This window comes from Pan paniscus, chromosome 1, assembly GCF_029289425.2.
Source record: "Pan paniscus chromosome 1, NHGRI_mPanPan1-v2.0_pri, whole genome shotgun sequence".
NCBI lineage: Eukaryota > Metazoa > Chordata > Mammalia > Primates > Hominidae > Pan > Pan paniscus.
In genome coordinates, this window is record NC_073249.2 from 51,772,500 (window position 1) to 51,796,595 (window position 24,096).

General features: G+C 32.9%; 1 protein-coding gene across 6 annotated transcripts in view; it reads left to right on the forward strand.

Moving 5' to 3' along the window:
- DENND1B (DENN domain containing 1B) overlaps positions 1-24,096 on the forward strand; it is a 251,401-nt gene that overhangs the window by 154,426 nt on the left and 72,879 nt on the right. For all 6 annotated transcript variants that reach the window (XM_063598039.1, XM_003823074.4, XM_008976667.5 and 3 more), the window contains 2 exons: positions 9,566-9,691; positions 21,644-21,745. In XM_063598039.1, coding sequence (XP_063454109.1) covers positions 9,566-9,691; positions 21,644-21,745 — 228 coding nt within the window. The remainder of the gene's footprint in view (positions 1-9,565; positions 9,692-21,643; positions 21,746-24,096) is intronic.

Consider the following 24,096-nt stretch of genomic DNA (forward strand, 5'->3'; position numbering starts at 1 on the left):
AATTTTGGTGGAAATAGGATGAAGCATCACATCATATTTTAGAAGCTCCCCTGCCCCACTAGACAGAACAGGACAATTGTAAATGTTTTAAATGAGATGTGTTAAAATCACAAATGATCTTACTAAAATATTTTGTGTGTGATTTAAATTGATAAAATATACTTGAAACCTGAAAAATGTTACTATTAGTATTGTTTGATTGTTTAATAGGTTAACTGAGATTTAATTGGGGGGGGGTCCTTTTAAAATCCTTCACCAAAGCATTTAAATTATACTTACAGGCTGGTTGACTTTCTATGCATGTGTACTCTATTATTGTGTCAGATTGACCAGTGGTCTTGGCTGTTCAAAGGTCAGTGGTCACAGTTGTCCTGAATTACTAGTTCTTTTTTCCTGTGGACCCTCTGCTGTGTTGCATGCTGTAATCTTCTTAATGGCTTCATTCCAATATTCACACATAATATTTTAGATTTATTGACTGTTAGAAATACTACCATGCCAGTAGCAGTTCCGCTACTCTTAAGGTATTTAAAATTGGAAAAATAAATCAGGGCAAAGCTTTCAGGATTCCTTTGTTTTCGTTAAGGGAGGGGGAAAACCTCTTTTCCTGTCTTCTGACAAGAACACTTGTTTTTTGATTTCATCATTTCACTATAGATTTGGATCATTAAAAGAAAAAAAAACATATTTTATTGGGAGTGATTTTAATGATATTGATTATTACATGGAATAACTTTTAAAGGCAGTAGATCCAATAAAATATACTCCTGTAGTTTTTGTCTATTAATATATTGTGACTTTATTTTTTAGTGGCTGTGCCAAATAGACACCTTCAAACATCTGTAGTATAGTTTGAATGTTTGAAATAAAAAAAAGTAAATGTTAGGACTCAGTTACAGCATCAATCACAGTTAGTGTTATTGTAGTATGTTTATAAGGGTGAGAAAAAGAACCAATTGAATTAAATATAACATTTGAAATCTCAAATGAGTTGATTTTAATTTATGAAAATGCAGTATTAAAACCTCCTATTCCAAATCTATATAGAATTTAGTTTTAATTGCATAATAATTTAAAATATATTTCTGAGATATTCCTGCTCATTTTAATTTTTATCATTAACGTTTTAAAAAGCAATTTGGAGGTTGTTACTATTTCAAATATAAATAGAATTACTCTCTTACTAGGAATTAAGCTAATAATTAGAATTATAATATTTAGGAATTCTCTCATATGAATATTAAACAATTGTAAATTCCTATAGATGAAAGCACATTAGAATTGACATCTGAAAAAGTTACATGTATTAGAATATTCATTACAACGGGCAAGTTTTTTTTACCTGTATTGCTTAACGGTCTCTAATAATTTAAACTCATTAGATTGTAAGAATAGTAATAATATTGATAGGTCAATATGCTATTCCTATTTTAGATAAGAAAATCAAGGCACAGAAAGTATACTGTTAATGGTATATCTATAGATTCATTTCATAGAGGTTGATCCTCAGGCCTGTGCCCGAAACAGTAGACCATGGTCCCTTTCATATAAATGTGATATACAATGTAATGAATAACTCATTTAAAATATATTGTAGAAGCTTACTTGCCACTTAAACTTGTTAAAGAAATATCAGTTTGATCCATTTGATTTAAATTAGGATTTTCAGCACTATTTTTAAAACTTCATTTTCATCTTAAATATAATACTATTGGAAAATGATTTTCTGTTTTCTACTATGAGGGTATATAGAAAATATGGTACACTTAAGAGTTATTGTACAAGTCACTGTAGACCACTATATGTTACAGGATAGCTATATTTTGTATGAAGCATATTTAATTACTAAAACGTTGAAAAGACCTTATTATAATGATGCTATCTAAAATATCATATATATTATAGTGAAGCTTTCAGGAATCATAAGAAGGAGTGCATTAAGTGGTTTTATTGTGATAAAAAAAGGAAAGACACAAATTGCTCTGAATCACCAAAAATCATTAAGAGCATGTAAGAACTGGAGAAAACCTCTAAAACTCTGATATCAAATATTTGAATATCTACATTCAAGTGAATTTATTAATTTGGGGATAAGTTTGAGAGAATTAGTTTTTTCAGAGAATTCTAAAATAAACTTTTCAAAAAATATTAAGTTATGTAAGCAAATTAAACTCTTAGAACCACACAGATTGTCAATGGATATGTTTAATTCATTGAATATTTCCTGTAATCTAACATGAAGGTTTAACATGTTAAATTGTCATAATATATGTTATAAAGAAAAAAAAGGGCCCCAGAGAATATTATATTAGTTCCAGGTTTGCCACAGTTCTGCTGTAATCTTTATTGTGTTTAATGGTAAATGAAGTCCCTAACAAATTTCTAGGGTGGTCAGGTTAGAAAGATTCATTCAGCTTCTAGAGTAATTTGGAGAACATTTTATTACTTCAGGAGACAAATATTGCTTTCAGTTTGCCCTTGGAAAAGTACAGTCATGCTTTTTCTCCTCTCAGTCTTCAATTGTTAGAACTCAGGCATCTAGTTGTACCTTGCCTCCACCACACAGCCTTGGTACAGTGCTTTGTAAATAGGCATTCAATAAGTGATTGCTGAAAGGAAATATAATTACACTTCTTTTATCTTTTGTAATAGAAACTTGCTTTTAAAGTCTGTTTACAGTTACCTCCTAGAACATTTTATAAGGATATTTCCATTTGACTTTAATAATAATAATGAAAATGAGAAACCTGGACGCATATATAAACTATACTTTTTGACTATGAGCATAACCTTTTATTTCCTGTATTTAGAAAAAGAGACCATGTTGTGATGGCAATCATTGTGTTTCTGCATACCCAGCTGAATGTCTGTGGAAACTGAGCTATTCTTTTAAATAGTTATTAACAGAGATATAATTATTTACAAAGTAGTTTTTTTTTGTTTGTAGGTAAACTATTATAGATTTTGCTGTTCTCCCAACTGTTTTCTTGGTGTATATTTTGAAAATATAAACCTTAAATGTTAGAACAAAGAAAACAAAAGCAAAACCTGAAAACCTTAACTGTGCTTGTAAACATTTAAAATATTTTTGTTAGTTTCTCTCAATTGAGTAAGAGAACCTGGCTTTCCCACAGCAATGATCCAGGCTTTGGTAATACCCCCCTTTATGTCTCTGTACTTTTGCCATTCTAAAGTTGATTTATTGTTTGTTACTTTTAGTGATTTTAAGTGCTCAATGAAGTTCCTTGGCTTTCTCATGGCTTTTCATTTCCAACTAAATTACCTAGCCTTTCTTTTAATGTCTTCCTCCCACCCACCATGTATTATCTTAATAGCACGCTTCTTTCTCTTGTTACTGCAGATATTTTTTTTTTTCTAAAAAAGGTAAACCTTGATTTTGGCTGTTAAAATTATTTCCAATTTATTTCTGGTCCTTTAAATTCTTGATTTTTCCATATCCAAGCAACTTTTTGTGTGTAATATTGTGAGCACTGTCACAATAGCAGTTCCCAAACCTTGCCGATATCATAATGACCTGGTGACCTTTTAAATGAATTATGTTTCTGAGCACCATCACAGATACTTTGATTGAGTCAACTGGAGGAATAAATGTAGAATTGTGCATGGAACCGATTGTTAGATTTGTTCATTTATTCATTCATTCAACAGGTATTTATCAAGTATCTACTATGTACACGCATTGTGCTAAGAACTGGGTATATAGTGGTGAACAAGCAAACATATACCCTGATTTCATAGAGTTTATGGTGTGTTAACACTCATCTAGTATTACAAATAGAGACAAATGTTATAAAAGAACAGGGTGCAGTTGGAGAGAATTACAGTGGTATCCTAATTTAGATTAAGGGTGAGATAGGTAGAGGCTGGACCTGTTGTAGCTCAGTGGCACGGGAAAAAAACCATGTGTGTCTCTGTGGTGCAGCAAGGCATTATCTTATGTGGTAGTGCATAAATTCTCGGGGGCTCAAGTGTTCTTCTCCAGCTTAATAGTAAAGGCTGCAAGCCTGAGGTTTCATTTTTCTTATGACGTGGCAGGAACCTGATGCTGTGCCAGTTGCACTGAGGATGGGATTTCAGGTGCACCAGTATGAGAAAGTATGGAAGCAGTTAGGAGCTTGGTCTATATTCTTATTTCATATCTCTCATATATCCTTTATACTGTTTGTTTATTATCCTTTATACTGTTTATTATCCTTTATACTGTTTGGTATATTTATTAGGGTACAAGCTAAGCTGCTATAACAGAAAGACCTGAATACTCATTCTTAGATCAAAATAGAAATGTATTTCTCTATTGTATAACAATTAAGAGGTAAGTTTTCCAAAGATGTGGGACAACTCTGCCATCCTCAATACATAGCATCCAACTCTAGGTTTAAGGTATGCTCTTTGTCTACCTTGCCGTAGAGTAAAGAGGAGAATCCACAGAGGGGTATTCATATCCCTTTTAGGGACAGACTGAAAATGTCATGTTCCTCAACTCACATTCCATTTGTCTGAACCCAGCCATACGGACACACCAAGTTCCAAGGGATGTTGGAAACTAGCTGAGTTAACCTAGTTTTGTTAAATATGCACCAGTCCAAACTTAAGATTTCCATTAGCAAAGAAAGGGAGAATAGATGTTGGTGGACTTAAAGCCATCTCTGCTGTAAGTAAACTGATAAGAAAATAATTTTAGCCAAACTGAGATGCCATTTTTACTAGTCCGCACTCTCAGATCAGCCTTTTGTGGTCCAGCCAAGCTCAGTGTATCAGGAACATCTTTCTACGGAATTGGCCTCAATGATGATGAGTATGAGTAAGCCAGATGGGAGGAGGAAGAAGAGGGGGAGGAGAGATAACATATATAAAGGTTTTCCTGTGGGGAAGAGGTTGGTTAATTCAAGACCTATATAGCTGTAGTGAAATAGACAAAAGAATTATGCAAAATGAGATAGTAGAGATAGGCAGGGGCGATCATAAAAGATGTGTAGTTCTTGTTAAAGACCTTTGGATTTTATTGGAAATTCATTGTATACTTGTAGATGATGCCATATTCGTTAGGATTTGACAGGTACTTTAAACATACAATGAAACAATGTAATGATATGCTCTGTAGGTAAGTATATCATATGCTTTTCATTTAATAAATGTTAAAGGTTACTGTTTTAATCTTCGAATAGAGACTTGTTAGAAAATTATTAAGAGAGAAGTGTTAACTTTGCTTCTTAATAAACTGAACTTTAGAAAGGTTAAAGAAGTGTAGGGATTTAATATCTAATTCATGTGATAACTATAACATGATTCATGGGAGAATAAAAGTTTTCAACTTTATAACTTTGTTCTACAGATGATTATTTGACACTTTAACTTTTCTAAATGTATGTAGTTTTTAGAGAGCAGTTTAGTTATATGAAAGGAAATATTTAAAAATATCTTAGGAGTGTTTTAGGTTGTGTAGATTATCTAAATATTATTTTGGAACACTTATTTTTATCTTCTCTTCTTTACCCTGATGCTTCTCTTTGTGATCATTAAAAGTAAAATAAAAATTTCTAGGTATAGCAGTTAATATATTTTTACTGCAAAAGCATATCTAGAAATCACATCTAAAAGTTAAGTAAAAGAAAAAATCTGTTACTTCTCAGAAAAACTCAACCCCCTTATATGCTCTGCCTTCCTGGCTTACTGTCCTTTGGTATAATTACTTCATTACTTAGACTGGGTGCACATGGCTTGCACTCTTTTAACATGTACCTATTTGCTGTGTTTACTCATGTAATTCTGTCCTTTTATTCATAGTCACTTTAGTGCTAAGAGGGTAAAAGTGGGGAATTGGTGGTAATATTATTCATGCTGCAGTGAATTCCCAGCGTGCTAAAATCCAGGTTATAATTCTTCCCATGGATGGCTGCTTGGAGGTCTGAATTCTCACTGAAAGGAATTTAAAACATTTGATAAGAGCAATGAAATGATGCTTATTTCTGAATTTTCTTTTCATTGTTTAACTTTTCGTTTGTGATCTATCCTAATACTAAATTAGACTAAAAAATGTATTTACAGAGTGTAAAATCTCTAAAGACAATACAATAAAATGTCCTTTGTGAAGTAATCCTTAGCCATTGGAGGTTGAGGCTAGCTTGCTTTCTTAAGAATAAAAAGAGAAAACAATTGATACTTCTTCAGTATTAATAGGATTATGTGATAATAGCCATATGACTAAGGCTCCAAATGCTTTTCTGAATTCAGAGTTATGTGTGAGTATAAGCCTTAGGATTTCATGGGAAGAGATACATTTATTTCATAACTAAAGTTAGAAGTTTGGAAATTAAAGCAGAAAATGCTCTTTCCTAGACCAGGTATTAAAAAGTACAGGACAGACCCCATCATTTTTATAGATAAAAACTGCTAAAAGCTAATTAGCACTGCAAAGGGCATTGGTAACTGGTGATAATTTACTCCAGTGATGTAAAGACCAGAAACACAGCAAGGTTGATGCAATGATTTTATATTATATTAATATCCTTATATCTAAAACTGATTTTTAAAAAACAATTGTTTTCTTACAGACTATTTTTGAGCATTCATTTGCCCATGTAGAAACACTTAGCTGCCCTTCTGGTCTCTGAAAAACAGGAACAACTTCAGATGTACTGACAATTGAAGCCCACTAGAGTAGGTCAAGGAAAAATTATTTTTATGTAATTTGTAAAAGTTGAAAATAATGTAGAAAGAGGCAAAGGAGAAATATAACTATATTTCTTGCCAGGCAATTTTAGTTTAAAATCTGTGTGAAATTAGATAGTATACTCATGTAGAATAACATTGTCCAAAATAAAATGTGAGCCACATGTATGATTGTGTTTTCTTGTAGCCACATTAAATCATAAAAGAAATAGGTGAAATTAATGTTAACGATATATTTTATTTAACCCTATACCTAAATATTATTGCTTCCAAATATAATCAATATGAACATTATTGAGTTTTTTTTGTACTGAGTCTTCTAAATACAGTGTCTGTTTACTCTTATGGCAAATCCCAGTTGAGACAAGTCAAATATCAAGTGTGTATATTACTGATAGCTACCTTATTGGCCAGCATAGTTCTAGAACAGGTACTTTCTTTTCCTATTTTCTACACATCCACAGGGATCTCAGGAGCTATCATTGACTAGTTTTGGAAGTGAAGGCTGCATATTTATGATTTGGTTTGGAATGGCTTGTGGCATTGTGTTTAATACTCCCTTATAACTCAGGCAACAATTATGCAGTCAAAGATCTGGTATAATAAAGGCTGAGGAATGGCTTGACTTGCCTGTATTCTTAGTGAGCATACGTGTTGTGATTGTCCGGAGAACATTGTGTTCTTGATTTGTGGAGAACTGAGTTGTGAATTTCATGTTTTATTTTTAAAAATACACATTAAGGAATTTTCTTTTGCAGAGATGTAAGGTGCATTTTAATTTTTTTTTATTTTCTAAAGTAAAAATCTTTTTAAAAAACTATTTATATATAATAATACTTTAAAAAGACTGGAATCATATTCCTTACATCATAATCTTTTTTGGGGGTGGAGGTAGTAATTAAATACATATATTGATATGCACTCCCATTGCTATTGAAGGCATTTGAAACTTAAAAATAGCATTAGAAGTTTCAGAATAAAGGACATTAATTTAGATTTATTTTTATAATTATTATTGTTTGAATATGTGGGTTACCAAAAAATACGCATTTATTGAGATTAGATTTTAATAATAAAAATCCCTCTTAAATGAATCCTGGTTTATGCACTTTGTGGGCTAAATGAATTAGGCTCTCAACTTTTATCTGAATCTATGGAGCTTGGATATAAATTGAAAAGATCACAGCTATGGGGAGAAGACCTACACTGCAAAGGCCTTTCTGCATAGATTATGAACATAACTCAATAATTTTTTCAAAACTGTGGTTATAATTGGACCCAATGGGGGTCTGTTTCTTTGATCAGATCACAGTAACTGTGACTTTACACTGGAAAATGTCACTACTGTGAAGTTTTATCACCTGTAGAGCTGGTCTTTCCTCTGATGCTGTGTTCATTTCTCATTAGCATTATTCAAAGTTTAGTTGTTAATTAGGTTGACAGTTCAATTACAATCATATACAAGCAAAGTCAGGGCTACTTGCATAAAGAAATAAAAATAACCCTTCTTGCATAGATATATCTGTGCATGTGTATTTGTGTATATGTGTGCATGTGTTGTGTGTGTGTATATGTGTGCATGTGTATGTATGTGCATATATGTTTGCATATATATGTATGCACATATATACCTAAAAAGGAGAAATGACACTATTTTGTTATATGATAGTTTCATAAGGGTAAGAATATGCTCTGTTAAGTGAGCATTCTTTCCAAAATTTGTCGTACCAGTTTTTTTCTAAATAAAACAGAATTGTTACACAATATGTTTCCATTTTAAGCATTGATGAATATATATGAGAACCAATATTTTTAAGTGAACAGAATATAGTTTTCTATTTTGTGTGAAAGGAATTGGTACAGTGAATTGGATGCATAGGAGCATTTTATATCTCCTCCTCCTTAAAAAATAAGAGTTTACATCAGGAGTATGATCTCACTTAAAATTCTGTTCATAAATAATATGCATTTTCTAAAATACATAGCACTTGAAAGATAGAAAAATGTATGAAAAATTAAAACTTAAATATCTTTTAAAATTATGCAAATTTTTAGGTAAGTTTTTCTTTGATTTGAAACATTAGTGTTTTAATCTGATTACTGGTTCATGAGGCAATGATATTGAATTCAAACCCACCATGTGGTAGTGGAAAAAACTGGACAGAACTAGGTTTAGATCCCAGCTTTGCCACTTATTGGCTACATAGTAAGGGCAAATGAATTCACATCTTTGTTCCTCTATTTCTTCATTCATAAATGGGAATATGAATGCTTTTCTTAGAAGACTGTGGTGAAGATTAAATGACACAATGTATAACATTTGCATAAAATTCTCCACTCATGGTATAATTTCAATAACTTTATCTCTTCTCCCCTCTTCTTTATCTCATAATGACAAAAACTATTCAACAAATGACTGGAAAATTATATATGCAAATGAGACTTCCAAAAATAAAATTAAATGGTAAGTGATCCTGGAGGACCTGTAACAAATAACCTTACATAGCAAAAACGAACAAAATCTAACCTGCTTCATCTCAAAACAAGTAGACACATGTTGTAATTGCTAGAAATCTGCAGAAATGTGGCTCACAAGCAGTTTATTGTAAAATAATTAAAGCTTATTTATGTCAAGAGGCCTTGGGAAAAAAAGAGAGCATAAACCAATTTGCATTAGCACGTTACTCTCCTCTCCTGCTTTCGTTTCAATTAACAGACCAGCAGGTGCTCTCTGCAGTTAAAAAGATAAGCTATCAGGGAGGAGGATGAATTTTTGGCTGACCTACAGACACTGTGGTTTGCCTGCTGCTTGGGTTCCTACCTCGCTGTACCAATTTCTGAGGTGTTAATTTAACTGTTCCTCTCTGTCATGCAGGTCTCGGCCTTGAAAAATAAACTGAAGAAGCAGTCTACAGCTACGGGTGATGGAGTAGCTAGGGCCTTTCTTAGAGCACAGGCTGCTTTGTTTGGATCCTACAGAGATGCACTGAGATACAAACCTGTAAGCGTTTTGTTTCATCACTGTTTTAATTTGCTTTTTTATGGTTCTTTGGAATGAGACAGAAAAAAAGAGACATCATTTTAATATTACACCTTCAAAAATATCATGGAAATCTTTTAAGATCCAAAATAATGTGTTTTAAAACATACATTTCATCTCCAATTTTTGACTTTTTATTTTTAGTTTTGTTTAGTACTCTTTCATTAGTATTTCCCAAAGTCTTTGTGTTACATTATTAATGCTCTAGGATTGGAATACTTACTCCTTAACTAATTAAAGACTTGTATTACTGTATTTTAAAACACTTACCTGATCTTGTTAAGATCATTAAGAAATTCACAAGACAATTGGGCTTATTAGATTAATGAGTTTAGAAATGACAGGTACAAAGTGATACTTAAGAAAAATAGAACTTGAAGGTTTTACAATATTTGGAAATTTGTTGTCTTCCTAATTCATGACCCTTTGCTAAGGTGGGTTTATCTCTTTAGCATATCTTAGCTCATTTTCTCATTCTTTCTGTTTTAATACCCTAATTATTATTGTGTAGAATTATAGCCAAGTTTTTAAGAGTATCCAAAAAGGTGCAAGTCAAAATACATTTGTTGCTCTCTCTGAATTGTTGGTTAGAGCATGTTAGGCTGATTTTACAGAAATTATTACGCTATTCTTCCTTCACTGGGTGAATAAGTTGTAAGAGATAAAACCATTGATTTAGTAATAAGAAGACCTGCTCTCTAATAGGAGTTGTTACTAAACTGCGTAACCTTGACCCATTTCCTTAGTCTCTCTAGATTTTGATCTTCATGTTTGTAAAATGAGAATTCTTATACCTTCCCCCTCTATCTTTCAGGATAACTCAGTTGTAACTCAGTTAAACTCAATTGTAAACTCTGAAGCACTAAGCAAATGTGAATGGGTTGTATCTTTTCTAAACTGACTTCTGAATTAGTGGTTCCCACTCAAGTGGTCCTTATAGCTCTAAAAGGTCATCTAATTATTGGAAGGATTCCTTAAATGCATGGGCAGATTAGCTGCTGTTTCTATAAGTTCAGCTGCTTGTTTGTCTAGTTTACTTGCTAATCTTTTTGAGATATGTGTATATTTTTAAAGCATTATATAATTCATAGTACTATACAGAGTATACATATCTCACATGGGGGAATCTTAAAAAGTTGTTCATAGTTATAAGGGTCTCATTCTTTAAAAGACTGGAAACCAATAATCTATACTACAGTAGGGCATATTCGTATTTGAATTGTTCAGCATCAGTTAAAACATAAAAATGAGTTTGAAACACAAAATTGGTGATTGATTCTGGTTATGTCAAAGTTTGAAAATAGGGATTGATTTCAAGTTTACAGTATGGGAAGGAAAGTTAAAAATATCACTTTACTTGAATTTTGACATATTTAAGTACGTATTCATCTTTATAGACTAAACTTCATTTTTATTTTAAAATTTTTTGAGTACTTCAGATTTGAAGAAAGGAGCAAATCAAAGTGAGAACATTTTCTAAAATGATTTAAACTATCAGTTTGTTGGGTGCTGACTGAAATTAATAAAATATCCCATCTTTAATATTAGTTACTGTAGATTTCATTGTTTAATTTTCTCACCCTTTAAGCTTCATTGCACAGATAGGAGTATAAGATTTCAGTGACTTTTAAAAAAAAAATCTTGAAAGCCATATTGTTACTATCTGTGAAAAATGTTTAATTTTATATTAGAGTATATTTCTTGTTTATTGATCACATTTTGTTATAAATTTATTTGTTTAGTTGCCTACATTTTTTTCTTTTTACATTTGGTATTTTCCTGTTTTCATTTCTGCTGCTAGTTTTTTTTTTTTTTAGGAGTATTTTCATTTTCTATGCCTTTACATTTCTTCTTACTCAGTCTTTGAATGAAAGCTTCCTTTTTAATGTATACTGAATGCACTTAGATGATTATTTTCCATTTATTTTCACAAGAGATAGTTTTTAGGGAAAATGATTTATTTCTTTTTGTGCATAAACTATGCTTTTTCAACCATTATCTTTATACATTACTTGTATCATAATTTATTAAAAGTATATTAATGTTTTGTTTTATAATTCTTTTCGGTCATTGATATAATAGACCAATGTCTTCTCTCTTCACTTAGACCTTTTTTAAAATACCAACCAAAAATATTTTATATCAATCAAATATATTTTGGTTGATGTTTAAAAAAAGGGCTAAGTGCAGAGAGAAGTTTCAAAAACATATTTAAGGAGTATCCTGCTACTATAGTACAATTGGAAAGGAAAATATTACTCAGTAGGTGTTAATAATGTGAATTATTTTACTAGACATTACTTTTTAAAATTTTATGATTGTTTATACACATAAAAATAAACCATTATTTCCACTTTTAACAGAACTAAACCTGTAGGTTAGACCAATGACAGATCAGTCTCAGGTGCCATCTCTTCACCTGGCATTCAAGGCCCTTACCATGGGCAGGCAGTCTGTTATCCTTTTTTCCTAAACTTTGACCTCAGTTCAGAGAATTCTGCCTGTGGCTTCGAATGTCCCAAGCTTCTCAGGCTTCCACACATTTACTTATAGTGTTCTTTCTTCCTGGCAACGCTTTTAATCCTCACTTTTAATAGCTGTCTAGTTCCTTCATGATCCTGGAAGCTGTAGTTTGTGTTTGTACTGACCCCTTCTTTCTATGAATTAATTATACTTATTGTAACACATTTCTTCAGCCTTATTCATATATGATTTGTTAATTACATTGTTATTTTGACTGATATTCATAATTTTTGATCACTATTAAAACGTTAACTGACCATTGAGCACCCATTGGATGCCAGGCATTGATAGGCCCTTTAGATAAGTGTTCTTATTGAATTTTTACAAGCCTTCAAAATATTACTCTTTATATTTTAAAGATGAGGAAAATGATACTCATAGAATTTAAGTAACCTCACTGTTTCTCTAGCTAGTGAAGAGTGGGGCTTAGGTTTTAATCTGTTTTTTTCACGGTCCCTCTCTTGCTCTAGTGTGGCATATTTCTGTTCTACCTTGCCTCTGTTATCATATGATGCTTTTTTTTTTTTTTTTTTGAGACGGAATCCCACTCTGTCTCCCAGCCTGGAGTGCAGTGGTGCGATCTCAGCTCACTGCAAGCTCCACCTCCCGGGTTCATGCCATTCTCCTGCCTCAGCGTCCCGAGTAGCAGGGACTACAGGTGCCGGCCACCATGCCCGCCTAATTTTTGTATTTTTAGTAGAGACGGGGTTTTGCCGCGTTAGCCAGGATGGTCTTGATCTCCTGACCTCGTGATACACCCGCCTCGGCCTCCCAGAGTGCTGGGATTACAGGCGTGAGCTACCGCGCCCGGCCGTGATACACTTCTTAAGATATGTTTCCTGAACATGCATTACTTCTAAATGAAGATACATGAAAGGCATTCAGTATTCACTAATGGAAAGACCAAACTGAATACAAAATCTTAGAAATTTTCTTAATGGAAACAGGTGGTATAGGCATCTCATAATGTGTATATAAATTGGAGAAATTATTTGATATTTATGCTGTCTCTTTCCATTTATGGTTTTGTTTACCTGGAGTAACTACTAGTACTCAAACTGCTTCATCCTCTTCCCTTTAGTCTTCTAATTCTTCTCTTCCCTTCTTTGTCTTAATGCTCTACACAGCAGGACTGAATATATTGTACTGAAAGGGAGTTTTGATTTGTCTATTTTTCTCTTTCTGCAGAAAAGCATCTAAAGTAAAAGTCAATGGCAAGCTGCTTCATTGTATAAGAATATACTTCTTCTGTTTATTAGGATGCATTATAGATATAATTTATGTTTATCAGATATATGTTGAATGCAGCTATAATAGGACCTCTCTGAAGCTTCTGGACCAAAAAATAATGTTCAGCATGTGCCCTGCCCCCATCCCCGCAGGAGCTTATAGTGATAAAAGGTGATATAGTCATTTCTTCTCTAGCAGTAGTAAACAAAATGAATCCGAAAATTATAAAAGAAAATTATACTTCTAAATGTATGGGAAATAAGAAACCTGGGAGATAACTATTGAAAAGGTGCATTTTTCATGTCTTTCACCATGTTCTCAAAAAAGAATAAAACCAAAAAGGGTTAGGATTCGCTCCTATAGAGGCAGCAGAACCAGTCATAAATGACCTTTCAATCAGGAGAGTTTCAGCTTTATCTTACAATTAATGCACAGTGTTTACAATTATTTATCATGGGAATGCAGTGCTTAGTGTTGTATATTAGAAAGTTCACTTTTATGATGTTCATGTTAGATCAAAGTTGAGCAAGACCAGAGGCGGGGAGACAGGTGTGGCTATTATGGTCTTATTGAAGAAGAGGAAGAAAGGACCTTTGTGAATATCCTGAAGGCTCAAATCTCAAAGACCTTAGGAAGGAAGACAGGAGTACTGGGGAACCAGTGGATGTGGATTATGAGAAAAATACCCACTAGGATGATTTGCATATCCCTATACAGATACTAAATACATAAGCTAAATACTGCTAAAGAGTAACTTATTTTATAAATTAAGTACTTAAAACGTCTAAGCTGGCAACCCTAAATTGTTGTTACTTACAGTGTGTAATCCACACTCTCTAAATGTTACCTTGGCATGATTGGCAAATAAATTTTACCTACCCTTAATTACAGAGAAAAATATAAAACTCCTTAAAGTTGTTGGAAATTTAAATAAAGTAATGAATATTTTACTCGTTTTTTTTGGATTTTAGCCAACAGTAAGTTAGCTACTTTTTAAGAATTGAAAAATGTGAGATAAAATTAATGTACTAAATGAATGGAAGAAAAGCGGTAAGAGCACAAGACTCTGTAACCATACTGCCTGGATTCATCCTCATTCTGTGACCAACTAGTTGTATGACTTGGGGCAAATTAACCTATTAGTGCTTTGGTGTTCGCATTTGTTAAAAAAAAGTAATGATGCTTCTTGGATTGCCATGTAGTAAATGCTGTTTACGTCGTCATTATTAAAAATAAAATATTAAAATCAGTAGATTTAGTAAGGAAAATCCCTTTAGCATAACCACAAACAAAGCATCTTTCCAGAAAGGAAAACCCTGCCTTAAACATGACAATACTTTTAAATGATTGTATTAAATAACTAAGAAATGGTCTTTAGTTGTACCTCTTTGTATCACTTGTGTCAGAAGCTATAAAAAATAAGTCAAATTTTTAAATAACAGCTAATGCTGAAGAAATGTTTGTTTGAGTTAAAATATTGTTTAGTATATTCAAAGACATACTTGATTATCCTGTCTGAGAGCACAGAAGTAACACTCAAGTTTATTCCCTTTAATGCTTAAGGTGCTGTCATGTGTTTCCATCACTCAAGCTTTCCTGGGCTGCCTTGAACCTTGCTAATGGATAAAAAATAAGTTACTTTAAGAATAAAGATTGGTTAGTAATCCGGGCCTCCGTTTGACAAGGTGGAGGAGTTATCTTTCAAACATTTTTTGATTATTTTCTTTAAAACATTATCAGTAAGTAATGTTGTTGTATTTAGTGATTAAGCTCAAGCAATTTAAACACAGGGTTGGCATCCATAATTTAAAAGGCCATTCACTAAATCTTTGTCTTAACATTTACATTTAAGAAATTTGTAATTGTCAACTTATTAGAGTTTTAAAAATCCAAGTTGAAAAGTACTACTCACAGTTTTATGGTTACTAAAACATTTTACACATCCTTTCATGTCATTTCTCTTGCTTGAGCACAGATAGACCTGTTGACTTGAGAGATGGTTACCACCAAAGAAATATTTGGTGTGCATCTGGCTTTTTAATGGATAAAAGTTGTTTTATGGCACTTTCTTTCTGCTCATTTCTAATTAGTAGGGAGAGAATTTTGCTTAATTGCTTCAGTAATAATATACAGTTTCTCCTCAAGTACTTTGGAATAGTTAGAACTAGGGACTTGGGTAGTAAGTGTTCCATTTATATATCACTGATATGTTTTATGAGAATGGAGAGTGTTTTTCTTATTGCCTTAAGTTGTGGGGAAGAAAAATGTAATTTTTAATAGTATGAACAAAGTTAATGCACAATCTATTAATTTTTTCTAAGTATTTAAATTCACACAAAAAGCTAGAAACAGCAATGTCTAATTTAGAAAAATTAGTTCCTTTTTCTATCTTAAGTTGCTGAATCATAGGTAAATAGAACATTAGTAGGTAGCTGTAGTTTTTCTTTTTTCAAGACAGATCCAGCAACTTGAGGATAAAGTAATAAAATAATATGTACAAATAGAATATTTTGATGCTGATGATTAAACTTTATAGTTTGACTGTGAGGTTCTTTTTCATTGACTTCTAGCTAAAGTGCCAACAATGGAAGAAAATTACTGTTTCCATGGTTAATATACTCTGAAAGTAGAGTTGCTTTATCTTACATAATAATAGCATTGGGACATGTAGAAGAAAAATGCTGTATAACCTGAAAATCATTTATTATTATTTCCTGTGAGAATCTGCAAATATTTGAACATTCCCATGAGATATCTGACAGCAGAGTCTTTCAGATATTTTAAATTTAAAATAGCCACCAATATGCAGACATTTTTGCTTAGTTTGTTTATACTCCTTTTGTAATGGTGACATTACATTGAGTCCAGGTGCATTAAGGAACCGAATAAGTATAATGTTGATGTTTTGGATTATATTTCACATTTTTTACGTTATCATTCTTTCTGATGCCCTAATTTTCTTTCACAGTGAACTCTTGCTAAGTCATACACGTCCTGATAGTATAAGACCTAATCTATGTTTTAAGTATTTTCTTGTTCTTACAAAGTTTTCTACTCCAGGTACAATATATAGAACTTGAAAGATACTTATTCTTAAAACAAACAAACACAAACATTATGTCAATAATGATTATCACCCTGAAGTTGAGCAGCATACTAGGGTAGAAAAACAGCTGTATTTCATCCATAACTTACTTGTGGCTTAATTATTCTATATAAATAATTCATATAGTAACTAGCAGATATTTATTTAACACTCAAAATGCAGGGTACTGGGTTGGGTGCTGCAGGGCAGGGATCCCCAGCTCCCGTTAGGAACCAGGCCAGATGGCAGGAGGTGAGTGGCAGGCAAGGGAATGAAGCTTCATCTGTATTTACAGCCGCTCCCCATGGCTCACATTACTGCTTGAGCTCCACCTCCTGTCTCATAGGAGCAAAACCCCTATTATGAACTGCATATGTGAGGGATCTAGGTTGCATGCTCCTTATGAGAATCTAATGCCTGATGATCTGTCACTGTCTCCCATTACCCCCAGATAAGACCATCTAGTTGCAAGAAAACAAGCTCAGGGCTCCCACTGATTGATTCTACATTATAGTGAGTTGTAGAATTATTTCGTTATGTATTACAATGTAATAATAATATAAATAAAGTACACAATAAACGTAATGCACTTGAATTATCCCACAACTATTCCCCACTCCTCTGGTCCGTGGAAAAATTGTCTTGCACAAAACCCGCGTCTGGTGCCAAGAAGTTTGGGGACCACTGCCATAGGGAATGCAAAGATGATCAAGAATTTAGTCCCAGACCTCCAGAGTTCACAGATAAGATACATGAAAATAACCTTGAATGTATGGCAGAAAATAAGTCCCTAAGAAAATCTGTTTCTCTTCTCTGTAATATAAACTTTATTCCGATTCTACTGCAGATTATGTTTTCCTGATAGCTGTTTATGTTCCTTTGTTGGGCTTTCCATCGAAATGACTGCTTTTGATTCCTTTCTTTTTGCCCCATCACTGTTTTATGGAGCAAAATATTCAGTTGTTTTTCTCTCATGTCAGAATTATCTCATGAAGAGATTTTCTTTTCCATTGTTTTATGTTTCTACGTGGTTACTTTGTGTCTCTACAGAATCATATGTTTACTTACTTTTCTGTGAATGAATAATACAACATTTAAAAAGATAGATTATAGATGGGTATTTCTCAATTGCATAAGTCGTTTTCTATAAGTAGATTGATCAACTCAACTTTAATATTCAAGTCTGTACAGATAATTCTTAAGTATGTATTAAATAACAAATTTTCCTAACACGAGTTTCTAGCTTTGTGCTACATATCTTCATGTATTTCACAGACATCTGTAGTAGATATTGTTGGTGCCCTGCCCAAATCCCCTGTACTTGTTGCTGTTTTGTGAAAAATTGCACTTAGCTAAATGGGAGTGCCTCACCAGGAAAACTGTGTTCAACCCTCATCTTTGCACCTCTCATCATTGAAAAAGACCACTTCTTATATGGGGTATAAGAAGCTGGCCTCTCTGCCTCAAAGTGGGATCAACTCTGTAATACAGTCAGTGCTTTCCCATGGGATTCGGCTGAAGCTCGTCTCCAGTTGAGACCATATTCTTGCTTGACTTTTTCCTCTGCCCCGTCTTGTTTTCTTTAATACCTTTTTCCTGAGAGTGATCTGCGAAAATCAATTGAACCAAGAACCCCTGTCTCAGGCTCCAGTAGGAATACTACCGAAAACATATGCCAAAATTGATTTTATCAACTTCTCCTTAAATGTGGTTTTCTTTCTATATTTTCAGTCTCTAATAAATAATGTCATTTTATGACCCTTAATCTAGAAATCTGGAAGTCACCTTTGACCCCTACTTGTTACTGTCGATATCAGTGGTTCTCAAACATTTTGGTCTCTGGATGTCTTTATAGTCTTAAAAATTATCAAAGAACCTTAATTTATGTGAGGTATATGTATAAATATTTACCATATTAGAAATTAAAACTGAAAAAATATACATTTATTTAAAAAGCAATATAAACTAATTAAATATGAATATAAAACATTTTTGTGAAAAATTGCTACATTCCTAAAAAAATTTAGTCTGAACAATATCATTGTTTTACATTTTTTTCAGATCTCTTTAATATCTGGCTTAATAGAAGTCAGCTGGATTCTGATATTTGATTCCGTATTCAGTCTATTGCAATATTACCAACCATGTAGCTTTTGGGAAACACTGTTGGATCTCAGGAGAAAATGAGAGTGAAGAGTGACAATAATGACTTACATTATTATGAAAATACTTTTGTTGTTACAGATCCTGTGGAAAAGTCTGACCTTGGATCACACTTTGAAAAACATCACTGCATATCAGTTGACAAAACTAGTCCTATTGATTTTGCCACGAAATGTTTAACAATGTAGTTAACCACATGAACTTCAAATACTCATAACCTGGGTTAAAATCATAGGCAGAATTCTTCTCATGTCATTCTATTCAACTTTGATTTTAAAGAACTCATACTCAAGAGTCATTTATTAATATCTCTTTCATAACATATGCCTTAAGGATGACAGTAATTGAGGCTTCCAGTGATGGCAGTAATTGAGGTTCTTGTATATTAATATATACAACTTTAAAGCATTATTAATAAAGACTTATTTTTCTCCTTGAGAGAAAATTCTGATGTGTCAGTGCTTTGCCTTTTGTTATTATCAGAGATTCTTAGTAAATAAACCGTGTTAATCAAATTGAAGGTTTAGTTCAAAGTTTTTCCATGATTTGTGTCATCACAAGTGGATGGACAGCAAATCTGAGCTTTTTCTTTACTTGTTCTCTGGAGAGATTGAAAGTACTCAAAGGTTAATGAGGACAGAATTCTTCCAGCTTAATTCACATAGGCTAATGATTAAACTATGCCCAACTCTTAAGAAAGCATAGACTTTAGTCTCTCATCCATTTCTTCTTGTGTTGAAATACATCTTTACATGTTTAAGGAAAAATCTATCACATAAAAACTAAAGTTACTATTAGTCCTGATTACTTTGTAATAGCAGTGATGCCAGAACTGCCATTAGAGGCAATTACTTATATTTATTTTTAAAATTGTATTTATTTTTGTGAAGATGATATGTCATATAGAATAAGGCTTAGCTCATTTGCTATTTTTATTTTATTTTTAAAATTCAATCATAAAACATTTATCGGGCTCCCAGTGTAACTAGGGATGATGCTAGTACTAGAGATTAGAAAACAATAGACCTTTATTTTTAACAGGCTTGCCTTCCTCCGATAGATTATAAATTCTGTGATAGTGGAAAATATAGTACATTTGTGATCATCCAAAATATATTTATGTAAATTAGTCCGGTTTAAAAAATATGTAATTTAAAGATCATCTGTAGCTCTTTACCATTGGCAATAATAGGCTAGGTTGGTGACTTATGCCTAGAATTCCAGCTTTTTGGGTGGCTGAGGTGGGGAGATCACTTGAGCTCAGGAGTTTGAGACCAACCTGGGCAACATAGCGAAACCCTTTCTCTACAGAAAATACAAAATGTTAGCCGGGCATGGTGGCATGTGCCTGTAGTCCCAGCTACTTGGGAGGCTGAGGTGGGAGGATCACCTGAGCCCAGGAGGTCAAGGCTGCAGTGAGCTATGAATGAACCACTATAATCCTACCTGTATGGCAGAATGACACCCTCCCCAACCCCTCCCCCCTGAAAAAAATTGGCAATCATCTGTATAAAAATGTATAATGACATTTTTATTATGAATCATTGGCTGGTAGCTGATGGTAGGTGACACCACTTAAGAGTTTATCGAATTGTCTTCTTTAATAATTTGTTTGAATTTTGTTTTCTTTTTTCTATAGCAGTGCTATCCAGGAAAACTTTTTATGCTGAAGGAAATGTTCTGTATCTGTGCTGTTCAATATAGTAGCCACTAACCACATGTGACCATTGAGCGGTTCAAATGTGGCTAGTATGACTGAGGAACTGAAGTTTTAGTTAATCTTCATAAATTTACATTTACATAGCTACATGTGATTAGTGTCTACTGAATGTGACAGTACAGTTCTATAGTGTATTAACTTTATCAGAAAGTGGTAATAATTTAATTACATAGTTACTCTCATTATTTTATTTATACAGGAACCTATTTTCAGAATTGTACTTAAAGATATCTGTAATAATATTGAGTCTTCCTTAAGATTAAATTATAATTGTAATTAAATTATTCTTATTTTTTTCCAAAGTTCTATTACAAAGTAAACAGGCACACTTTTTCTTTTTCCTATGACATAAATATTGCTACAAGGTGCATTGTAATGAAGGAATCATTTTTATTCATCTGTGTTTTCATTTTTGTCATAAAGTTTAGTCACTTATCTTTGTTTGTGTTGAATGGGCTAAAGGGCTGTTCAGGCTGATGAGGGAAATAGCAGGTGGTAGGAATTAGCCAGTGGGTGATGATTTTCTGCATTCATGCAAAGGAATAAATAGAAAAAAATGGAATCAGTAGGACTTGAGATTTAAGTCCTTGCTGGTTTGGAGGAGCATTTGGTAGAGCTACCACAAGACGCTTGCAAAAATATGATTACTTAACGCAAAGGATTAATGAAAGCAGATGCCAAGTAGGACTTATCCTGGAAAGTATCCAGCCTGAATTGTTTTGCAATCATGAAGAGAAGGTGATTGTAGAATCTTTTCATTAATTAAAAAACAAATTAATGATCATAACAACTAAGTGCGAATGTCAAATATCATGCAGCAGTTTTTATAGTAACAGTGTTTTCCAATCAGGATGCAATAAAATTATGTGATATTTTCAGGTATGTGTGCTATGTTTAATACTCATAATTCAATCTGATGATGTCAAATCTTTATTTTTAGGGGATTTACTTTTACTTGAGGGAGTAAAATTGAGCAATTTTAAGAGTACATGGGATCCTGGATTAGAAAGCTGTAGTACAGGCTTATTAGTAGAGGAATATTTCTGCTAGCCTAAACTATTCTGTGTAAGGAAGGGTCTGTTGCTTCTGCACCTTACGCTTCCTCTATCACTCTCCACATACCTATTTAAAGAGACTAGTTCTCTCTGACTAACCTTTTATTGATGCCCTTAAAATCTTTATTTCTATCTAGGGTGAGCCCATCACTTTCTGTGAGGAGAGTTTTGTAAAGCACCGCTCAAGCGTGATGAAACAGTTCCTGGAAACTGCCATTAACCTCCAGCTTTTTAAGCAGGTAAGAGTGGACCTCCACATTTTTCTTTTGTAAGACAACATTGTCAGTTTTACACATTTGTATTACTATAAAACTATGTACAAACCCTGAGTAGCATCTTTTCTAGAATGTCAGGAAATTTTTGTTTCTTTTGTAAGTCGTAGCTAGTTATGACATAGCACTCTAGAAATATAATAACTTTGCTATTAAAAATTTCTCATCAAATGTGGCTGAGCTTAAAGTCTCATTGAGGAAGAATATACATTCATAGAAGCAGCAGCAACATGACTAGTTTTACTTATACAAGGCATCTTAGAAGAAGTTATTTTGGTATGGTGGATTGATATGGTAAACTAACAAACTGTATTTTGATAGGATTATTCCATTGTAATATAGTTTATAAAATAGTTCATAAAATGAATATTTAACTTTTTAAGCTTTGTAAGACTTTTTAATACTCATACATTCAGAATCAATAATAAGACTCATAGTTATGCTGTTTGTCCTGATTTTTGGTTCAGAAAATATAATTGCTATTTCAAAAAAGCAGTAACTAGACATCAGATTTCAGAAATTTTGGATGCACTGCTTCTGTCATTCCATTGTGTAATCATAGCAAGTGTCTTAAATTGGGTTGTCTTAGTTTCTGTATACAAAATTTGAATTAAGTTCTTAACACTTGTTTTTCTTATTCCACATGACAATGTTAAGTGTAAAGTTTACTATGTGAATTAAACATTTAATGAAGACCTACTGTGTGTCATAAACTGTGCTCAGGGCCAGGATACAAAAATGAATAAAAACTCAGTAATGCCCTTGAGAAGCTGACAGTCTAATAATTTTTTTGAACTGTTAGAAGGGAAGATACTATATCATTCAAAATAACCTTCAAATTAGGTCAGTAAAGAAGTCAGCATGGCAACAATTAATGCTACTACTTCTGAGGAAATTTTAAAAAATAATCTGAGATTACAAAATACTCTGGGGCATGGGGAGATACCTGTCTTCCAATAAGTGAAGTTTTACATTAAGGAAAGGGTTAAGGTTATCCTGTACACAAACTTAAGGAGCATGGATTTCAGGATCAGAGATGTCCTGTGAATTTCCAAAAAATAGAGTGGGCTGCTTTTGGAGCTTTTTGTCCCTAGAGGTCTCCAAGCATAGACTCAATTACTTCCCAGGGTTGAAAGGAAGATCAAGTGATAGTGCTTTATAAATGCTGAAGTATAGCACAGTACAGTCCTAAGCTAGTCATGCAGTGCATGCTTGTTGAGTAAAATATCAGTACCTTTTTGTATTTTTCTCTATCAAGAAGAGGCACTATCTTCCATTATCAAAACTGAGTTTTGAAGATTAAATTATATGGGGGTTAGGGATTGAATGGGTAGGTAGAATATCTAACTTATTTCCCTTTGATCATGAACTTCTGTAACTAGTTCCTTACCACTTAATAAAGTTAATAAAACAGTAATTTTTTTGCATAGTTACAGAAGCGTTTACTTTTTAGGAGTCATGTATAGTTGGGTTACATTTTGACTGTATCGCAGAATATCTGTTTTACATGAGTACATATTTCTTTTTCTTTAAAATAGAAATATTACCACCTACCTCACAGGATTATAATAAGGTTTATGTGAATTAACACATGTACACTCTCAGCACAATGCATGGTGCCTTGTTGATGCTCAGCAAATCTTAATGTCTGCCTCATTCTTAGAGAAATTACATTAACAAAATACATATCTGTGTAGGACTTTTAAAAAATACAGTTTGTTCAAGGACGTTAAATGTAAAATATGAAAATGGTCAACCAAAGAACTAATTATGTGGACAATGTGGATAGTCTTACTTGCACAAATTGGCTGTCTTCTAGAACTTGATATGCTCATGATTCTTAAAAAAGTGATACGTGAAGATAGCCCTGAAAGGATTGAAAAGATTCTCGTTGACAGAGTTTCACAAACTTCTAAAAGAAGAGTCAATTGGTAAAAAACTAACACAGATGAATCCTCAAAGATACTACTCATATGGCTGAAAAAATATAAAAATATTTATTAGGTACAAAAGATTTATGACTATGACTTTGTGATCCATTATAGGTCTAGAATTATTCAGGTTATCTCTTAGAACAACTTATGCTTCAAATTTGAGAGGACTTTGACCCAGGAGAGCAGCATATAATTTTAAGGAAAGAGTTAAAGTGAAGTTTTATTTCTGATAATATGGCAGGGTAGGATCCATAAATAACCTACATACTACAATTTAAAACGTAATATTTAAAGAACTCCTTATGTTGAGACAGTACAGGAGACAAAGCCTAGTGCTCACTTTACAAGATGAGAAGTGTAATAGGAGACCCAGTTCCTGTAATT